This window comes from Balaenoptera ricei, chromosome 7, assembly GCF_028023285.1.
Source record: "Balaenoptera ricei isolate mBalRic1 chromosome 7, mBalRic1.hap2, whole genome shotgun sequence".
NCBI classification, from domain to species: Eukaryota; Metazoa; Chordata; class Mammalia; order Artiodactyla; family Balaenopteridae; genus Balaenoptera; species Balaenoptera ricei.
The window spans coordinates 461,671-486,699 of NC_082645.1; the positions used below are offsets into that span (position 1 = coordinate 461,671).

Sequence of the window (25,029 nt, forward strand, 5' to 3'; positions counted from 1 at the left end):
GGTGAAAAATGATGAGTTTTTAATTTTTGTGGCTGGTTGATAAGATAATTTTCTTGGGAACATGATTTATTGCTCCTGGTATGTCAGTCAACTTGTCTTTATGTGATTTTGCTATACTTCTAAGGTAGTTCAGAAATCCTGATCTTCCTTGGTAACAAGTCTAAAGCACATGTCCTTTCTGATAGAAAGGCAGTAGTATGATCTTATATTCAAAGTACCAATTTTTAAAGAAGAAAATCAAGAACAGAAAAATTTTACTTTGAAAATTACCTGCTCTATTTATAAATATAATAAATCAAGTGAAATTGTAATATAAATTCTTTAGAACTTTCAGAACTTTTAGGAAAAAGATGTGTTGGTTATTTTCTTCATCCTTCAAAATCCTTTTCTTAAAAAGTCCATACTTGCCAGAAGTTTCTTTTTAAGTGCTATTTTTATCTAAAATCTTTAATGGCTTCCTATTTCCAACCATGTTCAATATTAATTCTACCTGCTGGTTCCCCCTGTTATTTCCCACTATTTCTCAATATACATGCTTCAGATTGGGCAGTCTCTCCATGTCTACAATGACCTCTTTTCTAATTTTACTTGTTATTTTAAAGGCTTTAGTTTTATTCATTAAATCCTCATTCTTTGTCACTTAGCTTATTAAGCCCATGTTCTTCATGATCCTCACTGATTGGTTTCTCTTTTCATTTCTCTGGGGTCCACAAATGTGTTCTTGGGAGATTGGAAGTTTTCTATATTTTTTTAAATTTTAGTGTACATTTTGGTGATTATCTTAAAGTTACATAAGGATACTATGCCATATCATTTTATAGGCTAACTTACAGCAGAGAACTGCTGTATAAATTGTGTTCATGCCAACTGAAGCCGATGATATCCATGTTCTGTACAAATGAAGATTTCACTGTAGTTTGAATAGTGACATGCTGACAAGTTGGGTTACTAGGTGGTACTTGGTAGTTAAGAAGTACTATGAACTTTAAAAGCCTGTGCCACTCAAGCATATTTATTGAATCCTGTTTTCATCTGTATAGGGGCAGCATATAACTAATAGTACAATAGTTTCCATACAAGGAAAAATGTTTCTATTTCCAGTTCTAGTATTTATCAGATTAGATACCCATTTGATTCAAATTTCAGTTAACAATACTACATTATTAACTTTCACTGGAATAAGATAGTTTTATAAAATTATCAACTGATATTTTATTTAAATTGTAATTCTTGGTTGCTCTTTGCAGAACTTTGGTTAATTATGAGGCCTAATTATCCTGAGTCAACTTCAAAGTTAATGTTTTATGGAATTATGAACAAGCATTCTTCATATTACTAGTATTAAAATAAAAATACAGAAAATTAAATCTAGAACTGGATATGAGGCTACAGCTTTATACAGTAAACCAAATGTCAGCAATTTAGTTTTAACAAACCTTAAATTAATATTGTTAATTTGAATTTTGTTGTTTTTAATATTTGTTTCAATTTTCTTTAAAAATTCGCTTTGAGGAGAGTTCCCTGGCTATCCATTGGTTAGGACTCCACACTTTCACTGCCATGGGCCCGGGTTCAATCCCTGGTCTGGGAACTAAGATCCCGCAAGCTGAGCAGCATGGCCCAGAAAAAAAAAAAGACTGTAAAAATTCGCTTTGATTTCAAGTTAAGGGCTATAACCATAAGGCATTTATTTCTACTAGTTTTATACTTGTAGGTATTTAAGTAACATGATAAAACTAATTTAAGTGTTTACTGAGGGTCCCTGATACTGCCAAGAGAGGCCACTGATCTATGCCATATTTAGTTGTGCTTAATTCTTACCAAGCTTATTTTGAACTTAAAATTCTTGGGGTTTCGGTGAAGAAAACTGAGTTCACAAAATAAGTCATCGTAGAACTACTAGGATGATTTAAAACTTTAATTTCTACAAAGTGCCAATGGGCAATGGAGTGTAATAGTGGGCCAGAGAGCCCAGAGACTTGGCTCCTCACTAACTAGGCACATGACTTCATAAATTGTTTACTGTATGTTAGTCTTACTTCATTCTTTACAGCTAAGACCCTTCTTTGACCATTTTTATTTCTACTTGCCTGGGAAATATTAAAGTCTGAGATTGGGTGTGGCACTAATTCACTGTAATTGAAAGAAGTTACTTGACATATAAACCAAACTTGTGCCTGTCTTGGAATTGGGATACAGATTTTTATTGTGAAAAGGTGGTTTATTATTTCAAAAAATATTTACACAATTGATGTTTTTTGGGTGCTGTTTTTTTTTTTTTTTTAATTTTATTTATTTATTTATTTATTTATTTATTTACTGCTGTGTTGGGTCTTCGTTTCTGTGCGAGGGCTTTCTCTAGTTGCGGCAAGTGGGGGCCGCTCTTCGTCGCGGTGCACGGGCCTCTCACTGTCGCGGCCTCTCTTGTTGCGGAGCACGGGCTCCAGACGCGCAGGCTCAGCAATTGTGGCTCACGGGCCCAGTCGCTCCGCGGCATGTGGGATCTTCCCAGACCAGGGCTCGAACCTGTGTCCCCTGCATTAGCAGGTAGATTCTCAACCACTGCGCCACCAGGGAAGCCCTTGGGTGCTGTTTTGATTTAACTGGCAAATATATGGTTTCTCATGTTTGGGCATTTTGAGTTCTTTGCCTCAATGAATTGTTAGTTTATATCATCAAAGCATTTTATGTTGGTACATTACTTGAAAAACTAGTATGTAGCAACTTTATAGCTTGTCCTCTTTTCAACTAATCTTTTATTTTACCTTGCCCAGGATTTTAAAATTATTAATTTGAATATGAGTAGCTATGTAGATCTGTGGAGCACATTTCTCATTGAGTACAGTAAGATTCAACAAATTATTTCTGACAACCAGAAAGCTAAAAAATTTGTTGCCAGTTTTGCTGAAAACCTTTAATACTCAAGTTTCTGTAAGTGTTTAAATTTTAATAGTTTTTGTTGCTATTAGAATATGTAAATATGAGAAAGAAAAGCTTAGAATATGTCTTTTTCACCGTTATTCATTTTTGAGGGGGAGAGGAGAAGGGGGTAAATAAGAATCAAATGGAAATCATTTTGAAATATATGAGCTATTGACTGCCTAAAATTATAATTTTATAATTATAAAATAAATTCTTATTTTATAAGAATTTATAATTTATAATTTTGGTCATCACCTAGCTTTCACCAACTCTCAAGTTTATCTGTACTATTAACAATAACAGTCAGCATATATCAATATAGTATAGGATTTCTTACATATTTTAGACATTTATTGTGACAATCTAGTATAAAAAAGCACTTTGAGGGGCTTAAAACTGTGGTGCCTGAAACAATGTAAAATAAAAGGTAAAAACCACTATTCATACAAAGCTGATGCTGCTAACCTTCCATCATTATCTTGTGTATATTGAGTAGATGATATAAATTATGATGGGGTACTCTTCAGTGACCCCTGTAGAAGGTGCCTTATATTTTTTAAATGAAAGGCCATGGAAAAAAGCTCCCACACACACACCTACACTTGGACTTTTATTGCATGTGAAATATTATTTTAATATTTAAGAAACTTAATCTACAATTAAAATTTAGTATGATGATTGCCCTTACTTTATCTTGCCAAGCTTTCCAGTATCTACCATGAATTTTTATATTTATGGGGTGCACCCCAGTAAAGGTTCAGTGCAGTGGTCACCAGTAGCTTCCCTATCTCATGTACAGGGGAAATAACAGATTTGACTGTAACAGTAGCAGCAGTAATAGCTAACTATTACTGTATACTAAGTATGGAGCTGCAGAGTGCCGTACTTGCATGTTCCCCCTTGGTCCTCATAGCAGTACTGTGAGGTGTGGATACCATTTTGTCTTTTTTTTTTTTTTTTTTTCTTGTCTATTCATTTTTTACAGATAAGAACATTGATACTTAAAATACTAAGGTCTCTGACTCTAGGCTCATGCTTCTGTGTCATCCTGCCTCTCTAAGATTACATAAGGATATTCGTTCAAAGCCCTCCACATTATATGTAGCTCACTTAGAATACAACCTTAATGTCATTGAAATACGTTGGTTACTGGGAAAGGGAAACCCTGTTGCTTTTTGCCTCAAAAGTATCTTTTCTAGAGTGTGCAGTTTATTCTGGTATATATCCTCAAGGAGTAGATAGATATTTTTTTTCTTGAGGGTGATAATGACTTTTAAATACTGTCCCCAAGTTATTGAGAACGAAAACTGGTGAAAAATAATAATTTTGGTTTTAAAAAGTATAGCTGATTATAAAGTAATAAAAAAAGACTTTTGTGTTGTCATAAATTGATGCTAAAAATGGTTCCAAAGAAGGAATGAAATGTTTTTCTAACCATCAGTAATGCTAATGAGCTTGTCTCCTCTAGCATAAAGCAGTGTTTGCCTTCCTAAGGAATCACCCTGTTGTTAAAAAGCATGCAATAAAAACAGTGGGGTTGGGGGAAGGTAGTTAGAAAGTAGAGAGTTTCATGTTTGCAAAGACAGTTATTTTTCTTGAATAATTTTAATATAAAAATATTTGATAGCTATAATTATAAATATGAAACCTAAAACTCACTAGGCAAATTTACATCTTCTTTTGCTTAATCTGTTGCCTTTTCCTTATCATCATCAGCACTGCCACACAGGTCATCTTATACATATTCTTATCACTCTTGCTGTGAGAAGTAAAACACAAATTCACTCACCAAAGCAGCTGTGTGGTGTATGCAAGTGATGTGGAAATAAGACCACACTCAGAATTTAAAATAAGAATTTGTCCTTTACCAAGATTCTGGACTCAGGAAGGAAATGAAAGAGTTTGGCTGGGTAACTGATGCTGTTCCTTAACATATCATGCTCTTTGTAACACACTTGTACAAACTAAACTTCTGTCTGCTAGAATTGCTCTATTGTCAGCAAAGGAGGAGATCTTAGACATTGAGGTATGGGTGTCCTTTTGGGTTAACTTTTTGTAGAGTGGTGCTAATATTCAGTCATTTCTGTTACTGTAATAAATGCATTCCTAAAAAAATACTGTGCTATGCAAAAGTATGAAATAAAAACCTGAAGGTTTATGCAGAAAATAGGTAAATAGCACAACAGTCAAAAACTTCAGGGACTTACCTGGCGGTCCAGTGGTTAAGACTCTGCGCTCCCAATTCAGGTGACGTGGGTTTGATCCCTGGTCGGGGAACTAAGATCCCGCGTGCCACACGGTGCAGCCAAAAACAAAAACAACCTTCATCAGTGACATAGTTTTATAAAAAGAACCTAATTTTATTAAAAACATAGAATAGTTTTATACATATTGAATGGTTGAGAAATACATGAATACAATAAATCTTTCACTTTATCTTTACAAAGACATACTGTTTCTGAGTGGAAGTGGGTATCAGAAGAGTTGCAGCTTGGAAATTATTATCAGGTGGTACAAGGAAAGCTGTCTGAAATTGGAAGGGAAGTTGGACCACCAGATGGGGATGGGTGTGGCTTGTAACGCAGGTCCATGTCTGAGGTGTGTGTGTTTTATATATTCCTGGGTGGCTAAGTTCACTTGAGTACAGTTGTCTGCATTGACCTAGTGTTTCTCACAGGTGAAATCTGGTATAGGCAAACACAGAATTCTCATTATGCTCAGATTGATACCTGATATGTCAATTGTGTTGGAATTAATTCACATTTTCAAAACAAGTGTTAAAGCAAAACTCTACTCTTAAAAGAGATAATGATGCTTGCGCAGTGAGTGGGTCCAAATGTAAGAGTCTTATCTGTTTGCTGACTGCTTATGTGTGGAGGTGAGGAAAAGAAAGAAGTGGAAAATGACTTCAGAGTTTCTAGTTTGAGAAACTCTGTGGAAAAGACACCATCAATCTGGAGTAAATTCCCAGGACGGGCTGGGACTAAGCACAACTCACTCTCTGGAGCTGGATGGGCTCACCTTCCATTAGAGCACTTGGCCAGGGAAAGTGTGGATACTGAACAGGGGTGGGGTTCTGTTAGCAATGAAGAAGGGGAGAGGGATTTGGATAGACAGCTGTAGTATCTCCTAAACTTGCTTACTATGTTGAGTAAATTGGAGAGAAGTTCCAACCTTTTGAGTTCATGAAAAGCCCAAAGATTGAAATAGGTTGTTTTACTGAAACCATTTTATTTTTCTGGCTGATAGGATTCTGCTCCTCCTATTCCAAGTCATCCTCTCATTCTAAATGTTTTCAAGTGACTATATGGAACAAGATGGCCTTAAAATTCCTTACTTTTCCTCCCCTATCTTCACCATTGCTTCACTTTAACAGCTCACTCCTGTGGCCACAGCTTGGATTTTGCCCCTTAGAATTTCGTTTTAAACTCCAGTAGCCATTCTCTCTAACCATAATTTCCACCTTTCTACCTCTAATGCCTCCTAATCTTCTGTTGGACCTCATCAATACTTGTAGTTTTTTTATCAATCTCCCCATTTTCTCCTAGTTTTTTCTGTCCCCTTTTGACCTCACACAACGCCAGTTCCATTCCTACAACTACTCTCACTGCATCCTTATCCACTGTTCTCTGTCTCTGTTTCTTTTGCCCTGCAGATGCCCTACTAACTCCCTGCCCCATATACTCTTGATCCCATAATCTAACACCAAGCTTAAAGAGTGTATTGTGTATTTGTGGCAGAACAGTTGATTTTTATTCCTCAGCTGGGCCCAGTAGAATATATTCCACTTTTGTAATGAAAATAGAGGTTTATAGGCCGCCTCTTTTCATTGTTTCACTGAACTCTTCAGGATCTCATTCCTCTTTATCCCGTAGTTTCTGAGTATAATTATAATAAGAAAATAAAAATTTGGAAAATTCTGTGAGTTTCATTGCTTAATATATTATCAGCCTTCTATTATGATTAAAAACAGCATATGAACAGCAACATATAAATGCTAGTGGCTTCTATTACTTATTAAATAAAGCAAAAATTCTTACTTATAGATGTTTTTAGCTTACTTTAGAAATTTGAGGATCAGTGAAACATGAGATAATTCAAATGAATATTTAGTAACACATTCACTTTGGGAGGCTAGCAGTTTAGTTAGTAAGCCAACTAACCATTCTGCTAGAATCTTTGGTTTGGAAAACAGCATAGCTAGAAATACGTTCGTGAGGAAAAGGCCATTTCTAATCCTCATTTAATTTTCATTCTGTCTTAGATCTTTTTTTATATTAAATGCTTGTAATTATCTTTAGTGCTAGGGGAGTGCCCAAGGACTGTTTATTTATTCTCAAGGTATTTCCGTCTTGAAGGGCAACCCAAAGAGACTGGACATTTAAAACATGTGAACTCCTACACAAAAAAGTGGGAGAAATAATGGTATTTATATGTTAATTCCATGAGGCCCTACATTTAACTCTATTCCCTCTGGCCATATACCAGGTGGAAAAAAGCAAGGACTCCACTATTAAAAATATCAAATCAGATAGTTCCAGCTGGGGTTTCCTAATCATTTAAGAGGCAAACTATGAGGTCACTTTTAATATCTTAAATAGATAACTATCTTAGCATTTACTTTAGATATTAAATCTGAGGTATTTATCTTTCCCTTACTGACTACATTGTACCCCTAGCAGTTTCTAGCTTTTTAGTATTTTCCTTAAGAGTGACACTAAAGCTTAATATGGGGTCAATTTTCCCCAAATTATCTTTCCTAGGAATATCCAATTCATCAAAATACTAATCCGAAAAGTTGACTCACTAATTGGATTTAAGTGCCACAGGACTCTTCAACACATTATTTTAATCAATTTGTTGGAAAGATCAATTTTCTCATGGTTAAATGCATACAGAAATGAAACAACTAAATGAGTTACATGGGAAGGTTCGCACATCTCATTCCCTAGAGATCTTTAAGAACGGATTCTTAATTGTGTATCTGAAATGGTTTGAGGTCTTTAAATGAAATTTGTCTGGAAGCAGGAAGATGGGATACCTATCCAGGCCAGTGTTTCTGGATCCCCATCTTATGTTGACATTAATGTTCTAATGTTTAGTAGCTGGTGTTTGAGCTGAGGCAAGAAGTCATCCCTTTTTTCCTTTTAAAATTATTGTTTATTTAGTGCCATTTAAAAATAATGAGCAGAGTAGTTTGTGTTAGTTATAGTTGAGCCTTGAAAAGACAAGTTTTTTTAAAGGTGGCCCTGTAGGCCTTTTTGTATTGACTGTTATTAAGGACTGTAGTGAATGTAAACTGTATTCACTATAGTGAATGTAAACGCAGGTTTTTAAGTTTAAAATTAAAGCGTTGTAAAAGGCTACAGTTCATTTGAAGAGCAGGTGTTAAAAACTGAATTTTGCTATTCATGCTTATGTAACACCTCCCACCCCTAGCATAGTGATGTTCGGATTCTGAATAAAAGGCTTATTCAGGCTTTAATATTTGTATATGTATGTTTTTTTTTCTTCATATTAGTCATTGTGGTTAGGTTATTTATTGGTAGCTTGTGAGTCACAAGTATGTTTCTCATTCTCTAATGAGTCACCTAGCTACATACAAGTTTATTTTCTTTCCTTTCTAGATCTTTCACCTGAAAATAACTATTTTACTTACTTGGTAGGTTAAATTTTCAGTTTGCACGTTAATTTTTAGAACTGTAAACATCAAAATAATACTCAGAAGAAGGTTCATTGATTTAGAAAACTTTTATTAGCACCTGCTCCAGTCTAGACACTCTGCTAGGCTCGGGTATTCAGTGACTTTGTATATCACATAAGGAACTTAATTTGGGGACAGGACAAAAAATAAACAACTGCATGCAGAGGCATGTTACAGGTCCTATGATGAAGTATATGTATATATCATCCACAATTGAGGCCCAGAGGGTGGTGGGCACTTGGGTACCCCTTGAGCATCATGTGGATAAGTTGGTGAACATAGGCGAGGTTATTATAGTGTTCTGGATTGCAGCTCTTTGAACAACTGTACCTAGATAGTTTATACCTCTTTGTTGGAATGAGGTACTTATCTATTGGATCAGAAACAGAACTCCTATATTGGCCCTGTCCAGTTCAACATTTGTATTGAAAACTTTGATTAATATGTGCTTTAAAAGTAGGTCTAAAATCTGGTGTCAAAAGTTCCTAGTTTAAAAAAAAAAAAAAAGTTCCTAGTTTATGGGATTAATTCTTCTAAGTTAAATATAACTTTAAGTAATAACTTTATTCTCTTTTATACAAAGATTCTTATGTATATATGTTGAGGCTGGCAACAACAGAACATCAAGATACATCAGCGTTACCAGAGAAAGCAGTATGATTCTTGGGCATTTTGAAAACTATTTGTGAAGGGCCTGTTGTTTTCAGTTTCTTTAACATAAGCTATAAAGGAATCTGGCAGCTCATGAGCTTCTAAAAATGAGAATGCATTATTTCAAAGTGTGCTGATGTTGCATTCTGGAGTATTTAAAATTTGGTGCTAATTTGTGAGTCTGTAACAGAACTGTCGAGTGCAGTAATCAGTACATGATCTTACTAGCTGTGTGATCTTGGCCTAATTACTTGACCTTTCAGAGTCTCAGTTTTTCAACTATAAATTGTTAGTAGCACCTACCTTGTAGGCCTTTGTGAGGTTTAAGTGAGATGATATATGCATAAAGCACTTCACACAGGAACTGGAACATAAAAGGAAATTGCCAGAGTGACATGGGAGTAATAATACTTTAGGTATTTGTATATATTAGGATCAATTTCATTTGAGCTGTAAAAATAAAACTGCTTCTTCAACCTTAAATACTGAGAACATGAACAAAACTAATGTAGAAGAATGACACAAAATTTATGATGCATTCCATATTTTTTGCAAATGAGAAAAAATGTGGAGGAGTGTAGTAAACAGTGATTATAGGGAGATGGGGTTGGGTATATGATGGGGAACTTAAAATTTTAAATTTACACGTTATTTAACATTGGAATTGTTAACAATAAAGTATACTCTTTTACAATAAAAAAATAAGTTTTTGAAATAATGTTTAGAAAACACTGTTTAAAAAATAACTTAAAAATATAAGAGCAAACCTTGCCATTTTCCGTCCGTCACTGGTGAGGGGTAGTGTGAATTGGGGGTGATTATTCTTTGTTCTCCAAGAGGACTTGTCAGAGTCAGAACCTCACACTGGGACCCAGTGACAAAAAAATAGATGAAGTACTTCTTTCCCAGATCTATTTCTCCACCATTTATATGCAAGATGGTGACCTCTTTGACTAGAGTCCCATACTGTTAAATTCCTTTTCACCTATAGCTACCCACACCAACAGCCTTTTCTCAGTCATTGTGATTCTTATGCCCTATCCCAGTGTTCTCCAAAGTGTGATTTGCTCAAGATTACCCACTGAAGGAAAGAAAATAATCAAACTTCTATTTCTTTCCTTTCCTTCCTTTCTTTTTGATCTAAAAGTGTAAGAAAAAATTTGAGTTTTTCTAATAGTTAATTTATAGATAAACACTGGGCCTATCACTTGGATTGCATCTCAGAAGGTCACATGTCACCTATAGCATGTGAGGCCTCTGAAGGAAGACTGCAGGATTCCAGTAACACAAAGGAGCTAACATTGGTACCCCAACCCTCTGGTTCACTTTCAGCATATTGTAGCCAATTGAAGTTTACTGTGCCTGGCTAACTGGTTTGGGGGGATTATATTTATTTATATTTATTAAAATAACAGACTGACCCTCAGAAAATGGACAAAGGATTTCTATCAAGAGACTATAGAATGAAGATAAAACTTAAAACATACACGCAACAAGAAAACGTTAACACTGACACTTACAGTGTGGGATCTTTGTATCAGCCATGTTATGAAGTGGTGGTGGTGGTGGTGGTGGTGGTGTTTCAACGATAATCCAATTAGATCTGACAAGATTTCAGTACTCCCCTAGCTAGATAGAAATTATCAGGAAAACTGTGTGAAGTATGGATTTGCTATTGCTAATCATGGATCATTATTGCTCATTATGAATCTCTCCCCAAGTTTATATTTGCCTAAAGGTAATATTTACGTTTAGTATTACATGTATATAATTTTAAAATAAATAAAATATATACATATTGAGGTGCATACTCCCCATTTTGGTAAAGTAAATCAAATTATCAAAAATGTTTGTAGATAGCTGCTCAGCCCTATAGTTGATATATTAACTGTCTATAGCTATCATTATTAAGCCTATATATGAGGTTAATGTCTATCTATTAACCCTATAGTTTATATATTTAAATATTCTCTCCTTTTTGAAACATGTTACTTTCTTGGACCTCTAATGCCATTCATTTAGTTTTTTGGGTTTGTTTTTTTTTTCTCTTCTTCTCTCCCACCTAGAGTTCTGTCATGATCTTCAGCATTTCTGAAGGATAGTAAACAATAGGTATAAGTGAGATTTGCCCCCCAAAAACTGATTTGTGTGACAAAACCAAGAAGTAATTCCAGATAAGTTGTTTTAAGATTGTTTTAGGAAGTGCTGATTTTGAAATGTGTTTATAACCCCTTCGTCCTTACCTTGAGTAGTCAATTTGAAGAGGCCAGTATTGGATAAATTCTGCTGTATTTTTAGGAACAGATAAATTCTGCTGTATTTGATAAGAAATCAACCCTAATGTTTCATAGTCAAATTTTGTGTATCTGTTTTTTTTAAATCTCTTTACAGTGCATAATACCCGCTGTAGGTTTGCAGTGTGTATGTGATGATATACGACATTAAAGAATAAGGCAGTACTCAGTAGTGCATTATTTTAGACTATGAAGTCTTCAAGTACTGAAACTATTTTGACAACTTTAAAAGAATCTTTGAAGCCTGTTTTTTTACATTCTTCCTTTTTCTTAATGACACAAGGCCACTATTGTGAACGTCTATTACTGTGCTAGATTATAATGGGTTGTTTGCCACTGTCATGTTTTTGTTTGTTTTGCTTTGTTTTTTAATATATATCCTTCAGCAGTCAACTGTTAACTTAATATAACAGTTGTGCCTACTTCTAATAGTTCCAACAAACTATTTTTTAGTTTGTTGCTTCTTATGTAATATAGACATGAAAACTTACAATCAAGATTGATAGAACTACAGGTAACAGAAGTATCCCTGTGGTTATTAGGGAGGCCCTAAATAGTAAACCGTATGGCACTCGTGTTGGAAAGATGGTATTTTATTCCTTCAGATAACTGAGTACTGTTTGTTTTTTTCCCCAAGTTGCGTGTTTTATAATTGCTTCAGTAATTCATACATTATATCATTTCTTTAAAAATTGAAAAAGCCCACAAACTTGATAGCCCACTCAAAATATTTTTATAATATACTTTATATAAAGAATGGTGATTTTTACAATTTTTTTTCCCTAAAGGCAGTTTACGTTCAAAGTAAACAAATGAAATTGAACGGTTGACAGTTCCTAATAGATGACATAAAATCTTTTGTGCTTATTAAGGCATTTTTAATATCAAGGCTCTACTAATTTTATTTGTAGAGTGATTCCTTATATGCAGGGGGTAAAAGGGTGGTTGGAGAATGAAAGAGGTGTAAAAAAACGCTGTGACAGTGTGTTTTGGGAGGTGTTGGTAGTAATAAAAATAGCTGACTCAGCTCTTGAAAAGATATGTTTAATTTATTACTTCATGCATTTCTCCTACTATAAAGTAGTTCCCAGGAAGCTCCCAGGAGCTTCCACCATGGATTTTTTTTTTTTCCTGCCATATCGTCTGTAAAAACTGAAGGCTTTTAGTTGCCTGTTAGACATAACAAGACATAGTGACATATTAGTTTCAAAATGTAAAGCAGACTTTAATAGGATCTTTTTATGGCAGCAGTCAAGCTGTAGTCTATACACAATATAGTATTAAGCCATCTTAACACACAGTGTCAGTTAAAATCATGTTAGACTTTTTCTACAAAGTGGAATTTTATCCTTCTATTGGCAGTTAGCTTATTCAAGTATTCCATTACCTCTTGTATTGAGTCTAATTATACACACACACATATACACATAAAGCCCGCATAATCTTTTACTAGTTTTAACTAACAAGTTCTAGTCTGACCCTTTTTCATAAATTTGACTCTTTTTAATTTTGTTTTAATTTTTTTTTTTCGAATTCATTCACATCAACAACAGGGATAGATAGATATAGATGAGGATATAGAGAGAGAGATATTAGAACTAAATTATTTTACCAAGATCTAAGTCTGCTATTCTATTAATAGTATATAGCTGCTAGAAATAATACGGAGAAATACTGAGATTGGAAGGGCAAAAAAATTAATTATAGGAATCTTCTATATCTAGTTAATCCTACCTTCTTTCTGATTTATCCAGTAGAGCAATTTGTGATAGCAGAAGTTTAGCTTTGGCCCTAGCTTAGAAATATGTCAGGTTTTCAGAAGTTCTTTTGTGAGTTGTTTAGTACGGGAAACAATGTTTAAACTAGTGGTAGTTTTTTAGTCTAGCTGATCAAGTATTTTGGCACATAATATTGAATTAATGAACTAAAGGTAGTCTTAGCTTCAGGTTTCAGGTTCTGGATAAAAGGCGTCATCTGGTTACTTTTGAGAGAGGAAGAAAAGAAAATTTTTTCTTTGATTGGACTGTTAGCTAGCCTTGGGCAGTGTATTTGACCACATTCCAGCTTTTTGGAAGAACACTTGCTTAGTGCTCAATCCTTAAGAGTAGATGTGTTTAACGTGAAGTTGGCTTGAAGAAAACTTCCTGATAATGGAAGGCCTCTTAATAGGGAGTCCAAGGGGGTGAGGTAAGAGAACCAAGTGGGTCAGGGACATAGCCAGACTGTCTCAGGGTGGGGCTCTAGTAGGGGCAGGTCAGGTTACTCCATGAAGCAATACACTGATCAGTAAGGAAGAGAAAACCTTCCTCATAGAAACATGTGAGATAAGCAACAGAATTCTCACAAGGTCTGAATTATATACTCAGGTATCAAGCTTACCCATGCAAACAGATGAAGCAATGGTAGGTGGCAGTCATATTGAAGAAAGATTCAACGACCCCAGATTCCCAGTATTAGAAGGCCCTTTTATCAATAAACTGAAGCCTCTTGATCCCCTCATGTCTCAGAGGAGTCTTATTTTAGTTCACCAACCACCTCTTTTACCATAATAAATTTTGAGTTTCTTCAGTACACAAGATATTTAGCTAGATATTAGGTGATAGGTCTAGTGCAGAAGATTTATGAGAGTGCAAGAGATATGTGTACTGTTGATTTTTATTTTTTAAGGTAGTTGGTAACAGACATAGAACTCCAGGCAGTGTAGCCAAGTGAAAATTTTTCTGTCTTAATTCACCATTTTTCACCTATTATCTTCATTATGATCCTTTAACAACCCAAATGTTTGTTGAAATGGATTGTAGTGTTCTCCTGTGTAAAGTAAGTATTGTTAGATTTCTGGAATCTTGTCAAATCGCACCACAACTACTAAGGACCCAGTTCCTTATCAGAATGAATAGACTTTTTCTTAGGAAAGTTATATCTTGTTGCTTTGCTTTGTTTAGATTCTGGTCATCCATCTTGCAGGATTTTAAGTAGGGACTTGAGCCATGAGACCATAACACAAAAGTTAACTGGGGCTTATGACAGCAGATAAACAGGGCGTCCAGGACAGATTTTCCTAATCCATTTTTGCCCTTTCTGTTATGCCAGCTGCCACAGGAAATCCACTCTCTCCCAGTTGTCACTTCGGCATTTTTCTTCCTTCCTTGTCTTTTCAACTCACTTCTACAGCTCCAGTTACCACCTGAGAGTTTTTTTTTTTTAATAAATTTATTTATTTGTTTGTTTGTTTATTTATGGCTGCATTGGGTCTTCGTTGCAGTGCGCAGGCTTCTCATTGCAGTGGCTTCTCTTGTTGCAGAGCCCAGGCTCTAGGTGCATGAGCTTCATTAGTCATGGCACACAGGCTCAGTATTTGTGGCACACGGGCTTAGTTGCTCCGTGGCATGTGGGATCTTCCCTGACCAGGGCTCGAACCCGTGTCCCCTGCATTGGCAGGCGGATTCTTAACCACTGTGCCACCAGGGAAGTCCCTGCGAGTTTTAATTAATAGTTTTACATGGGGTTAGGCCAACTGAGCTGCCATCATACCGACATCACTCTCCAAGATCTGAAAGTTAAATCTTATCCTTTTCCACAAATGTACTATGACACAAGTAATGAATTATCTCAGAATTTGAGTGTCTGATGTTCAAAATTCAAGTTTGTTGTAGAAAAACTGGTCAGGAGATGCATTTATTTTATTCTTAGTATATATTAAGCTTCATATAGATATTCTTAAATAGAATTACACAATCCAATAGGCTATCTGTCACAAATCCAATGACAGTGTGTACTCAGAAACTATAGGCAATGAGGATTTAATTGCAGCACCCTAATGTCCTCTTATTACCTTGAAATCTTTTCAGTTGACCTTCTTCTATTATTTAATTCCATTACATACCAGTAATTGCATTTACTGAAGCCAGTGTTTCTCCTTATAGGAAATGCTGATCTTAGTAAATTTCAACTATAGGCAGGGAAATGTTCTTTAATAAATAATTGAGGACTTCCCTGGTGGTCCAGCAGTTAAGACTCCAAGCTCCCAATGCAGGGGGCCTGGGTTCGCTCCCCGGTCAGGGAACTAGATCCCGCATGCATGCCGCAACTAAGAGTCTGCATGCCGCAACTAAGAGTCTACATGCCGCAACTAAGACCCCACACATGGCAACGAAGATCCTGCGTGCTGCAACTAAGACCTGGCGCAGCCAAATAAAATAAATAAATATTAAAATAAAAATAAAATAAAAAAATAATTGAAAGACCTTTTTCACAGTTCAGTGTTGGTCCTGTTACCTCTGATGTCTAGAGTATTTTATACATGGTAACTAAATTATGGAATCTGGAAAATCATCTCAGGAAATCTCACAAGGTGTGCTACGTAGTAGCTTATTGTAAATAGGTTAAAGAGACTGGCTTTATCTCAAGTGGCTTACTATGTTAAAGAAGAGTTTAATATATTCAGCTTTACTGTTGCAACACCAAATGAATTCTGACACCTCTGATGAGATGATTAAAGTTGGACATTTTTTTCTTTCCACAGCATTAACAAAGAGAGCATCATAGATGTGGAAGGTGTTGTGAGAAAAGTGAATCAGAAAATTGGAAGCTGTACGCAGCAAGATGTAGAGTTACATGTTCAAAAGGTAATTTTTTTCAAAATATAAAATTGTATACAGAAATAGATGAACTAGTTCTTATCACTAGTCACATCAAGTCTATATGTTCTTTTTTTTTTAAATTAATTTTTGGCTGCATTGGGTCTTCGTTGCTGTGCGCAGGCTTTCTCTAGTTGTGGTGAGCGGGGGCTATTCTTCGTTGCGGTACACGGGCTTCTCATTGCGGGGGCTTCTCTTGTTGTGGAGCATGGGCTCTAGTCTAGGCGTGCAGGCTTCAGTAGTTTTGGCACGCGGGCTCAGTGGTTGTGGCTTGCGGGCTCTAGAGCGCAGGCTCAGTAGTTGTGGCACACGGGCTTAGTTGCTCCGCGGCCTGTGGGATCTTCCCGGACCAGGACTTGAACCCGTGTCCCCTGCATTGGCAGGAGGATTCTTAATCACTGCACCACCAGGGAAATCCCTATATGTTCTTAATAATTAGAGTTGATATAAAATATTGAGATTTATAAATTGATTACTGACTCAATTAGCTTTTGTTAGATAACAAACCACCTCAATACTTAGTGACTTAAAACAATAAAAACATTTATTTGCTCATGATTCTGTGCAGTTTGGGAATGAGGGTCAGCCTATCTGGGATGGCTCATCTGTGCCACATGACATTGCCTGGGGTCACTGATATTTCTGGGACATCTCCCCGTGGCCTCTCCTCATCCAGCAGGCTTGCCCAGGCTTGTTGACATGGTACATCTACCATAGTCACATACGGAAAAGTATAAAACACATCTGAAAAGCTTTATTCACTATTATGAACCTATTTTGCTGTGAACTTTCTTTTAATGATGTACTTCTGAAGGTTGGTTAGTTATACTAACTCTTAATCATTATATTCCCTTATAATCATTGTATTTCTAATATTTTACAGTATAAAGAAGTCAAGAGACAATACTATATTGGACTTACATTCCAGCAATAACTTTTTCATACAAGATTTATCCCACATAATTTTCTTAGACATAAAAACTAAAAATGCTCACCATCATTGACTTTTAAAATCTTATAAGTGAACTCACATGTATTTAATACTATTGAAATAATCCTGCAATTTTGAACCTGCAGTCTCAGATCCAGGTCTAGTTTATATCTACAATATTCATCATTGAATTTCTCTTACGCAGTAGTCCTTTCCCATCCTTACCCCTGTGTGTGTGTGTGTGTGTGTGTGTGTAGGCACGCACGTGAGTGCGCACACATATATGGGATAGAACAGACAGACAGATGCAGAAAGACAGATTCATCCATACACAGTAATTTGGGAGTAAGGTTGTATTTAATTGAAATTGACTGTCATGGAACTCTTCAAGACTTAGAAAATCTTGTATTTTTTACTGACCTAACTTGCCAAATTACTTTGTTCTCTTTGTGTAAGTCTTATTTCAAACTAACCCTACCAGGAAGTCTGCAACCTAGTAAAGGCAAACTGACCTAAAGGTGTGCTGACCAAAAAAAAAAGACCCTATCTTCGAATAACATGTTTTTCAACACTTGAATAAATAAGATTTTAGTGAGTAGAGCAAGTAAATGTATTTTTTAAATATTCTAATTATCTAGTATTTGGTTCAACCTTAATAAATGTTAAATATAAAGCCTAAAGAGCTTACCCACAAATTTTGCCTGAATGAAAATAAAGTATCTCACAAAGCATAAAATATTGTATACTAAATAGAATTTTATAATAAGCAGTGACTCTTTTTTATCATTTATTTATTCAGCCAGTAGTTACTGAGTGTATACTTTGTGCCAAGCACTATGTGAAGTTCTGGGGATGAAAGCGTTCACGACCTAATGAAGGAGATGATGAATTTCTAGTAGTTAGAAAAATGAAAGAGGTAGCTGTCCAGTTCTCCAGCTTTGCATTGGAGATCAAGTTTCTGTTAACTCCTCAAAGGGAAGCGTGACAACTTGGGTATAGGGGGGTGGTGACAAATAATTCTATTTTAATGCTATGAAGAGGACTGGAGTATCATTCTGATACTTTTTCTTGAAGTGTCTGAGCTGAATGCTAAATGTGATTTACCAACTGGAAGAATAATTTCCTTTCTGGAATTAACTAAATAAGGTCTGTTTCCCTCTTGCGCTTTAGCAGGTTTTCCAGGCATAGTTGGGAATAGCTAATAGGGTAACATGTTTTTTTAAGAGTGGCTAAAAAAACCCAAGCTCATTCTTTATGACCTAACTGCTTTTTAGCACTAAAATGTGCAGTTAGTGTGAGTGAATATTGAGAGATTTTAACACCATAAAGGAACACCTTCTACAGCAGCTCCCAACCAGGAGAGCAGCAGGAAATGAGCTATAACATACTTGATGAAAGAAAGCAGTGAGGGATATTTAGAAAACGAATGAGGAAAGGAAAGAGAGGTACAGCAGAATTGAGCTGACTTTGGTCCTAGTGGTAGAAATGGCCAGATGCTGTTAACAATTATAATAACTTATTTGTTAATGGCTCCTCAGACGTGCAAAGTGTTTTCTTATTCATTATTCCATTTGATTCTTACCGCAGACCTTATTTTACAGAAGACTGTTGAAGCGCTAGATAAAGTGATTTGCCTAACAACAGCTTTTATGTGACAAAGAGAGGCCTTAAGCCAGACCCCTCGACTCCAGTTATTACTTATTTAAGACATTGGTATGCACCTTAGAGTTTACAAAATATTTGTACCTATGTTATCTCATTTGACTTCCAGCAACCCAGGGATGTACACAAGAAATATTATTATCCCCATTTTATAGATGAGAAAACATGTACCATCTTTGATTTTAGCAAGTAGTTTCAGTTAAAGATGTATGCAAACATTGTTTCTCATGTTAAGTCAACTGTAGATTTTTTTTAAACAAAAGATAACAGGTTTTGTGTGTTTCTTGATATTTTTGGTAATCTCTCACTTTCAGATTTATGTGATCAGTTCAGCTGAACCCCGCCTGCCCCTGCAGCTGGACGATGCCGTTCGTCCTGAGGTGGAAGGAGAAGAGGTGAAAATTACACTTTTGAAATAATGTGTTTCCTCTGTATGTTTAGTTTGCAAAACGTTGAAAACTTGATGTGCTACTTTTGTAGGAAGGGTACCTATGAATTGATTTGAGCTTCATTTTTATTTAAACGTACTCTTACATTAACAATTCTCAAACTTTTTGGTCTCAGGATTCCTTTACATTCTTAAAAATAATTGACCCCACAAGCTTTTGTTTTTGTAGGTATACCTATCAATATTTACAGTATTAGAAGTTAAAACAAAATGTTTAATATTTATGACATTATTAAAAATAATATAATTAGATTATGTGTCTGTGTATTCCTATATAAATAATAAAAACAGTAACATTTTATGAAAAGTATTTTCAAAAACAAAAAATAATTTAGTGTCAAGAGTGACATTGTGTCACATGTCTACATTGTTGGTAATATCTGGTTCAATACACCACAATTAGATTTTCATATCTGCCTCTACATTCATTCTGTTGTGATAGCACACATCATGAAGCCTTTGGAAAATTTCTCAGTATAGTCAGGAAAAAATGAGAGTGAAAAGGTATTATTATGAAAAATAGGTTTGACTTAACAGACTCCCTAAAAGTGTATCGGGTACCTTCACTGGTGCCCTGAACATACTTTGAGAACCACTGTTCTATGCCAGCTTTTATCTGTTCCTTCACTCTTCAACCAGCAGGTAAAATCCAGGGATCAGTGAAGGTGCCGGTTGTTAATTATTCTGATATCCCAGTAATGAGTCAAGGGGTTTTGGGGCAGGAGGTGGAAAAAAAGCATTAACCTCACTTCATTCTCATTTCTCTTCTTTCCAGCTCTTTCTTTTAACAATAACTTCTCTCTGGCTCCACTTTTGTATCTTGGATCTTTGATTTGGGGGTATAACATGAACACACATGAACACACCTATTCTTACTTAAAAATTAACATGGCTTCTGCAAGTGTTGTTTGTGTCCTTAAAAAAATTAGTAAAATCTGTTTTTTCATCTTTTTTTTTAGGAAGGAAGAGCTACTGTTAACCAAGATACAAGATTAGACAACAGAGTCATTGATCTTAGGGTATGCCTCATTTGTTTATTTAGTGACATGCCTGTGCTAAATCAAGGTGGGCAAGGATACCATACCTGACTCAGGTTTATAGAAAAAGTCGTCATTTGCCTGTATGCAATATGATAATGCAAGAAGTAATTTACCTTTCTGACTGACCCTTCCCCTAAAAAGAATTGTAGGCAACAAGGACAGTTGAGTAATAGTTCACAATATACTGACTTGCTTCATGTTAAAATGACAAAGGAACATGAAGCTAATAAATGGTCTTGCTTCCAGGTAGTACCTGTTTCAAACAAGGTAGTCAGCAAGTGGAAACATAACCATTAATATCACTACAAAATTGTGAAAGAAGTTATGTGTACATTTTAGAACGACCAGGTGGAGATTAGTAGTTAATTCCTCAACCCTTTGAATTTGATCTGAGCACAGAGTTAATAATAATAACAAAGAAGTAGTTGTCCCTGGTGGTTTATATAGTAATCTCATAGGTCTTCTGTTTCCCTTTCTGGTTTGGTTGCAAGTGAAAGAGTTCAGTGGTTTCATCATTGTAGTAAAACCAATGTCATCTCGCTTTCTTTTATTTTTTTTTTTTAAACATCTTTATTGGAGTATAATTGCTTTACAATGGTGTGTTAGTTTCTGCTTTAAAACAAAGTGAATCAGTTATACATATACATATGTTCCCATATCTCTTCCTCTTGCGTCTCCCTCCCTCCCACCCTCCCTATCCCACCCCTCTAGGTGGTCACAAAGCACCGAGCTGATCTCCCTGTGCTATGCGGCTGCTTCCCACTAGCTATCTATTTTACATTTGGTAGTGTATATATGTCCATGCCACTCTCTCACCCTGTCACATCTTACCCCTCCCCCTCCCCATATCCTCAAGTCCATTCTCTAGTAGGTCTGTGTCTTTATTCCCATCTTGCCACTAGGTTCTTCATGACCTTTTTTTTTTTTTTCCCTTAGATTCCATATATATGTGTTAGCATACTGTATTTGTTTTTCTCTTTCTGACTTACTTCACTCTGTATGACAGACTCTAGGTCCATCCACCTCACTACAAATACCTCCATTTCATTTCTTTTTATGGCCGAGTAATATTCCATTGTATATATGTGCCACATCTTCTTTATCCATTCATCCGATGATGGACACTTAGGTTGCTTCCATGTCCTGGCTATTGTAAATAGAGCTGCAATGAACATTTTGGTACATGGCTCTTTTTGAATTATGGTTTTCTCAGGGTATATGCCCAGTAGTGGGATTACTGGGTCGTATGGTAGTTCGATTTTTAGTTTTTTAAGGAACCTCCATACTGTTCTCCATAGTGGCTGTATCAATTTACATTCCCACCAACAGTGCAAGAGTGTTCCCTTTTCTCCACACCCTCTCCAGCATTTATTGTTTCTAGATTTTTTGATGATGGCCATTCTGACTGGTGTGAGATGATACCTCATTGTAGTTTTGATTTTCATTTCTCTAATGATTAAGGATGTTGAGCATTCTTTCATGTGTCTGTTGGCCATCTGTATATCTTCTTTGGAGAAATGTCTATTTAGGTCTTCTGCCTATTTTTGGATTGGGTTGTTTGTTTTTTTGTTATTGAGCTGCATGAGCTGCTTGTAAATCTTGGAGATTAATCCTTTGTCAGTTGCTTCATTTGCAAATATTTTCTCCCATTCTGAGGATTGTCTTTTCGTCTTGTTTATGGTTTCCTTTGCTGTGCAAAAGCTTTTAAGTTTCATTAGGTCCCAGTTGTTTATTTGTGTTTTTATTTCCATTTCTCTAGGAACTGGGTCAAAAAGGATCTTGCTGTGATTTATGTCATAGAGTGTTCTGCCTATGTTTTCCTCTATCATCTCTCTTTCTTAATGTTTGACCATATCATCCTCCTTTACTTAAATAATCTACCTAAAACTTAAATGCTTTGTCACGTTGAGTTCTTTCCCACCTTTTTGCCCTTATTGTACACTCATGTTTCCCCTGATTATTTGCTTTTTGTCTGCTTTTACCTTTTCCATTTTAATTTATAGTATATAGAAAAGGCTAGCAATAATCAAGTCCTTTTGGTACTGCCTAGAAACCTCAGGTTTTTCATAATTTTGGCCACAGTACTTAGACATCCTACTGTATTTGCTGTTTGCTCACACAAGTTATTGGTTGTGCCTCTAGAATTTGGCCTGAAGAGTATTTTTCTTTGACCCACATTTTTTTTTTAATTTAAATTCATTGCCATCATTGAAAAACAGAGGGTTTTCGCATTAAATCTAGATGGCTTTTCTTAAAAAGTTGGAGGTGAACCCATCAATACTGAGCCCATGTAGCAAAATTAGCTAGTACTCTATATTGAGCATTCTGTTCTCTACCGTGCCCTGCACCACCCAGGAAGTACCATTCATTCATTCCATTTGTTATTTGTCTGGCCCTTGTAAGCATTCACCTTTTTAACCCCTACTTTGACTTTACATTTTGGGAAGCATTCTATATATAAGTAACTTGAAAGCTTTTACACACCTTAGATTATGTCTAAACTACTATCTAATTTAACCCCAAACCAGTTTTTTTAATAGACTCTCAGTTTAGCAAAGTCAAGAGTTGGAGAGGTTGGAAATAAAGGGCAAAATTTGCATTCTCCTTCTATAATATGAAAAATTCCAAGATATATCCTTATATTGATTGTCATGTAACCTAACTTTTCTCTCATATAATGAATTGTTTTCTCTATGAACTTTCCAGGCAGGTGGCCTGATTAGAAAATACTCCATCTCAGTTAATGTGTCAAATTGATTTAATTAGGTTTTATTATTGTCTTATAGACATCAACTAGTCAGGCAGTCTTCCGTTTCCAGTCTGGCATCTGCCATCTTTTCCGAGAAACTTTAATTAACAAGGGTTTTGTGGAGATCCAAACTCCTAAAATCATCTCAGGTATGCTTTAAGATATTTCTCTTAGTTTTTTAAAATAAATTGCTTTCCCCCAAGTTGATTCATATTAGGTTTTCGTTTTGGTTTTGGTTTTTTAATTTGAGAATCCCAAGTGTCCCTTGAGGTTTATTGCCATGAGACTATTTTGAAGACTATGCTATATAGCATCACACATCACTAACACCAATAATACCAAATCCCCTTATTTCAGGAGTCATTATGTGATAATGATTATAAAATGAGGCAATAACACATGAAGCAGTATTTTTATTAATGTAAGGTACACCAGAAACTACTTTCCTTATGTAGGTTTCTTTCTAATTGGTATTGCAGTCATTTTTAGTATAAACTACATTGTAAAATTACTAAATACTACAGATGGGAAAATCTCATTAATTCTCATTCTTACATGAGAAACTTATATTAATCATTCTTAACCATTTAACCTTTTTAGAGTTACTTAAATAACAAGAAAAAGTATGTTATAATTTAATTATAAATTAAAAATTGAACATTGCATTATTGATAATTAGAAAATTATTAAAAATCTCATATCTTTTTTCCTTTAAAAAAATTTTTTTACAACTCCAAAGTAGCTGTAATAGATTTGAAATTGATGCAGAAAGAGAGCATATATATCCAAAGAAGTAAAATGGAGATATAGCCAAAGAAGTAAGTCTGTCCTAAATATAAACTTTTTAGAATCAGGTATAAGACATATATAGATTATGGTTTCTCTGCAATTCTTGATTTTCCAGTTTTTTTTGTTTTGTTTTAGTGAAATACTTGAATCAGAAGTATAAACGTTTTACTGGAAGTTTGCATTGATAAGCTTACAGTTAATTATAACGTGTTTGCATTTCAGCTGCCAGTGAAGGAGGAGCCAATGTATTTACTGTGTCATATTTTAAAAATAATGCATACCTGGCTCAGTCTCCACAGCTGTACAAGCAAATGTGTATTTGTGCTGATTTTGAGAAGGTTTTCTGTATTGGACCAGGTAAGGTTTTTGGCAGTTACGGTTTTCTGAAAATTCATTAATTGTACCATAGTAATGGTTTTAGAAACACATTTTACATAAAAACATTTTGAAAGCTTAAATCCTTTTATATGCTGACTACATAAACACCAGACTTTGAGGTAAAAATGACAAGGTACTTAGGTAGACATTGTAAATAATATATTTTGTTGTCCTTGATAGCTCCTTTACTACTGTTGTAAGTTTACAAATGTGCCACTGTTTACTTCACTACCAATTTTATTGCAAAGCTGTTCTGTTTTACTATTACTGTTTATACTGTTCTTAGTATTGATAATATGCTAAAGCCCATTAGAAATTACTACAAATGTCTGATATTTAATAGATTATATTAACATGTTTTTTAAGATATAGTTGTTACAAGTCAAACATGGACACATAATCATGTGGCAAATTCTTTTTTTTAATTAATTTATTAATTTATTTATTTATTAGCTGCATTGGGTCTTTGTTGCTACGCGCGGCTTTCTCTAGTTGCGGCAAACGGGGGCTACTCTTCATTGCAGTGCGTGGGCTTCTCATTGCGGTGGCTTCTTTTGTTGTAGAGCACAGGCTGTAGGTGCATGGGCTTCAGTAGTTGTGGCTTACGGGCTCTAGAGCGCAGGCTCCGTAGTTGTGGCGCACGGGCTTAGTCGCTCTGCGGCATGTGGGATCTTCCCAGACTAGGGCTTGAACCCGTGTCCCCTGTATTGGCAGGCGGATTCTTAACCACTGCGCCACCAGGGAAGTCCGGCAAACTCTTTCATGAAGCTAATTATAAGCAAAAACTAGCTTTACTTCATTCTTTAAAACTTACCAAATTACTT

The 25,029-nt window shown here is 35.4% G+C and overlaps 1 protein-coding gene across 1 annotated transcript in view; it reads left to right on the forward strand.

Moving 5' to 3' along the window:
- Positions 1–25,029, forward strand: part of DARS1 (aspartyl-tRNA synthetase 1) — a 67,112-nt gene that overhangs the window by 20,515 nt on the left and 21,568 nt on the right. The window contains exons 5-9 of the mRNA XM_059927567.1: positions 16,094–16,196; positions 19,116–19,196; positions 20,209–20,268; positions 23,076–23,187; positions 24,050–24,184. Coding sequence (XP_059783550.1) covers positions 16,094–16,196; positions 19,116–19,196; positions 20,209–20,268; positions 23,076–23,187; positions 24,050–24,184 — 491 coding nt within the window. The remainder of the gene's footprint in view (positions 1–16,093; positions 16,197–19,115; positions 19,197–20,208; positions 20,269–23,075; positions 23,188–24,049; positions 24,185–25,029) is intronic.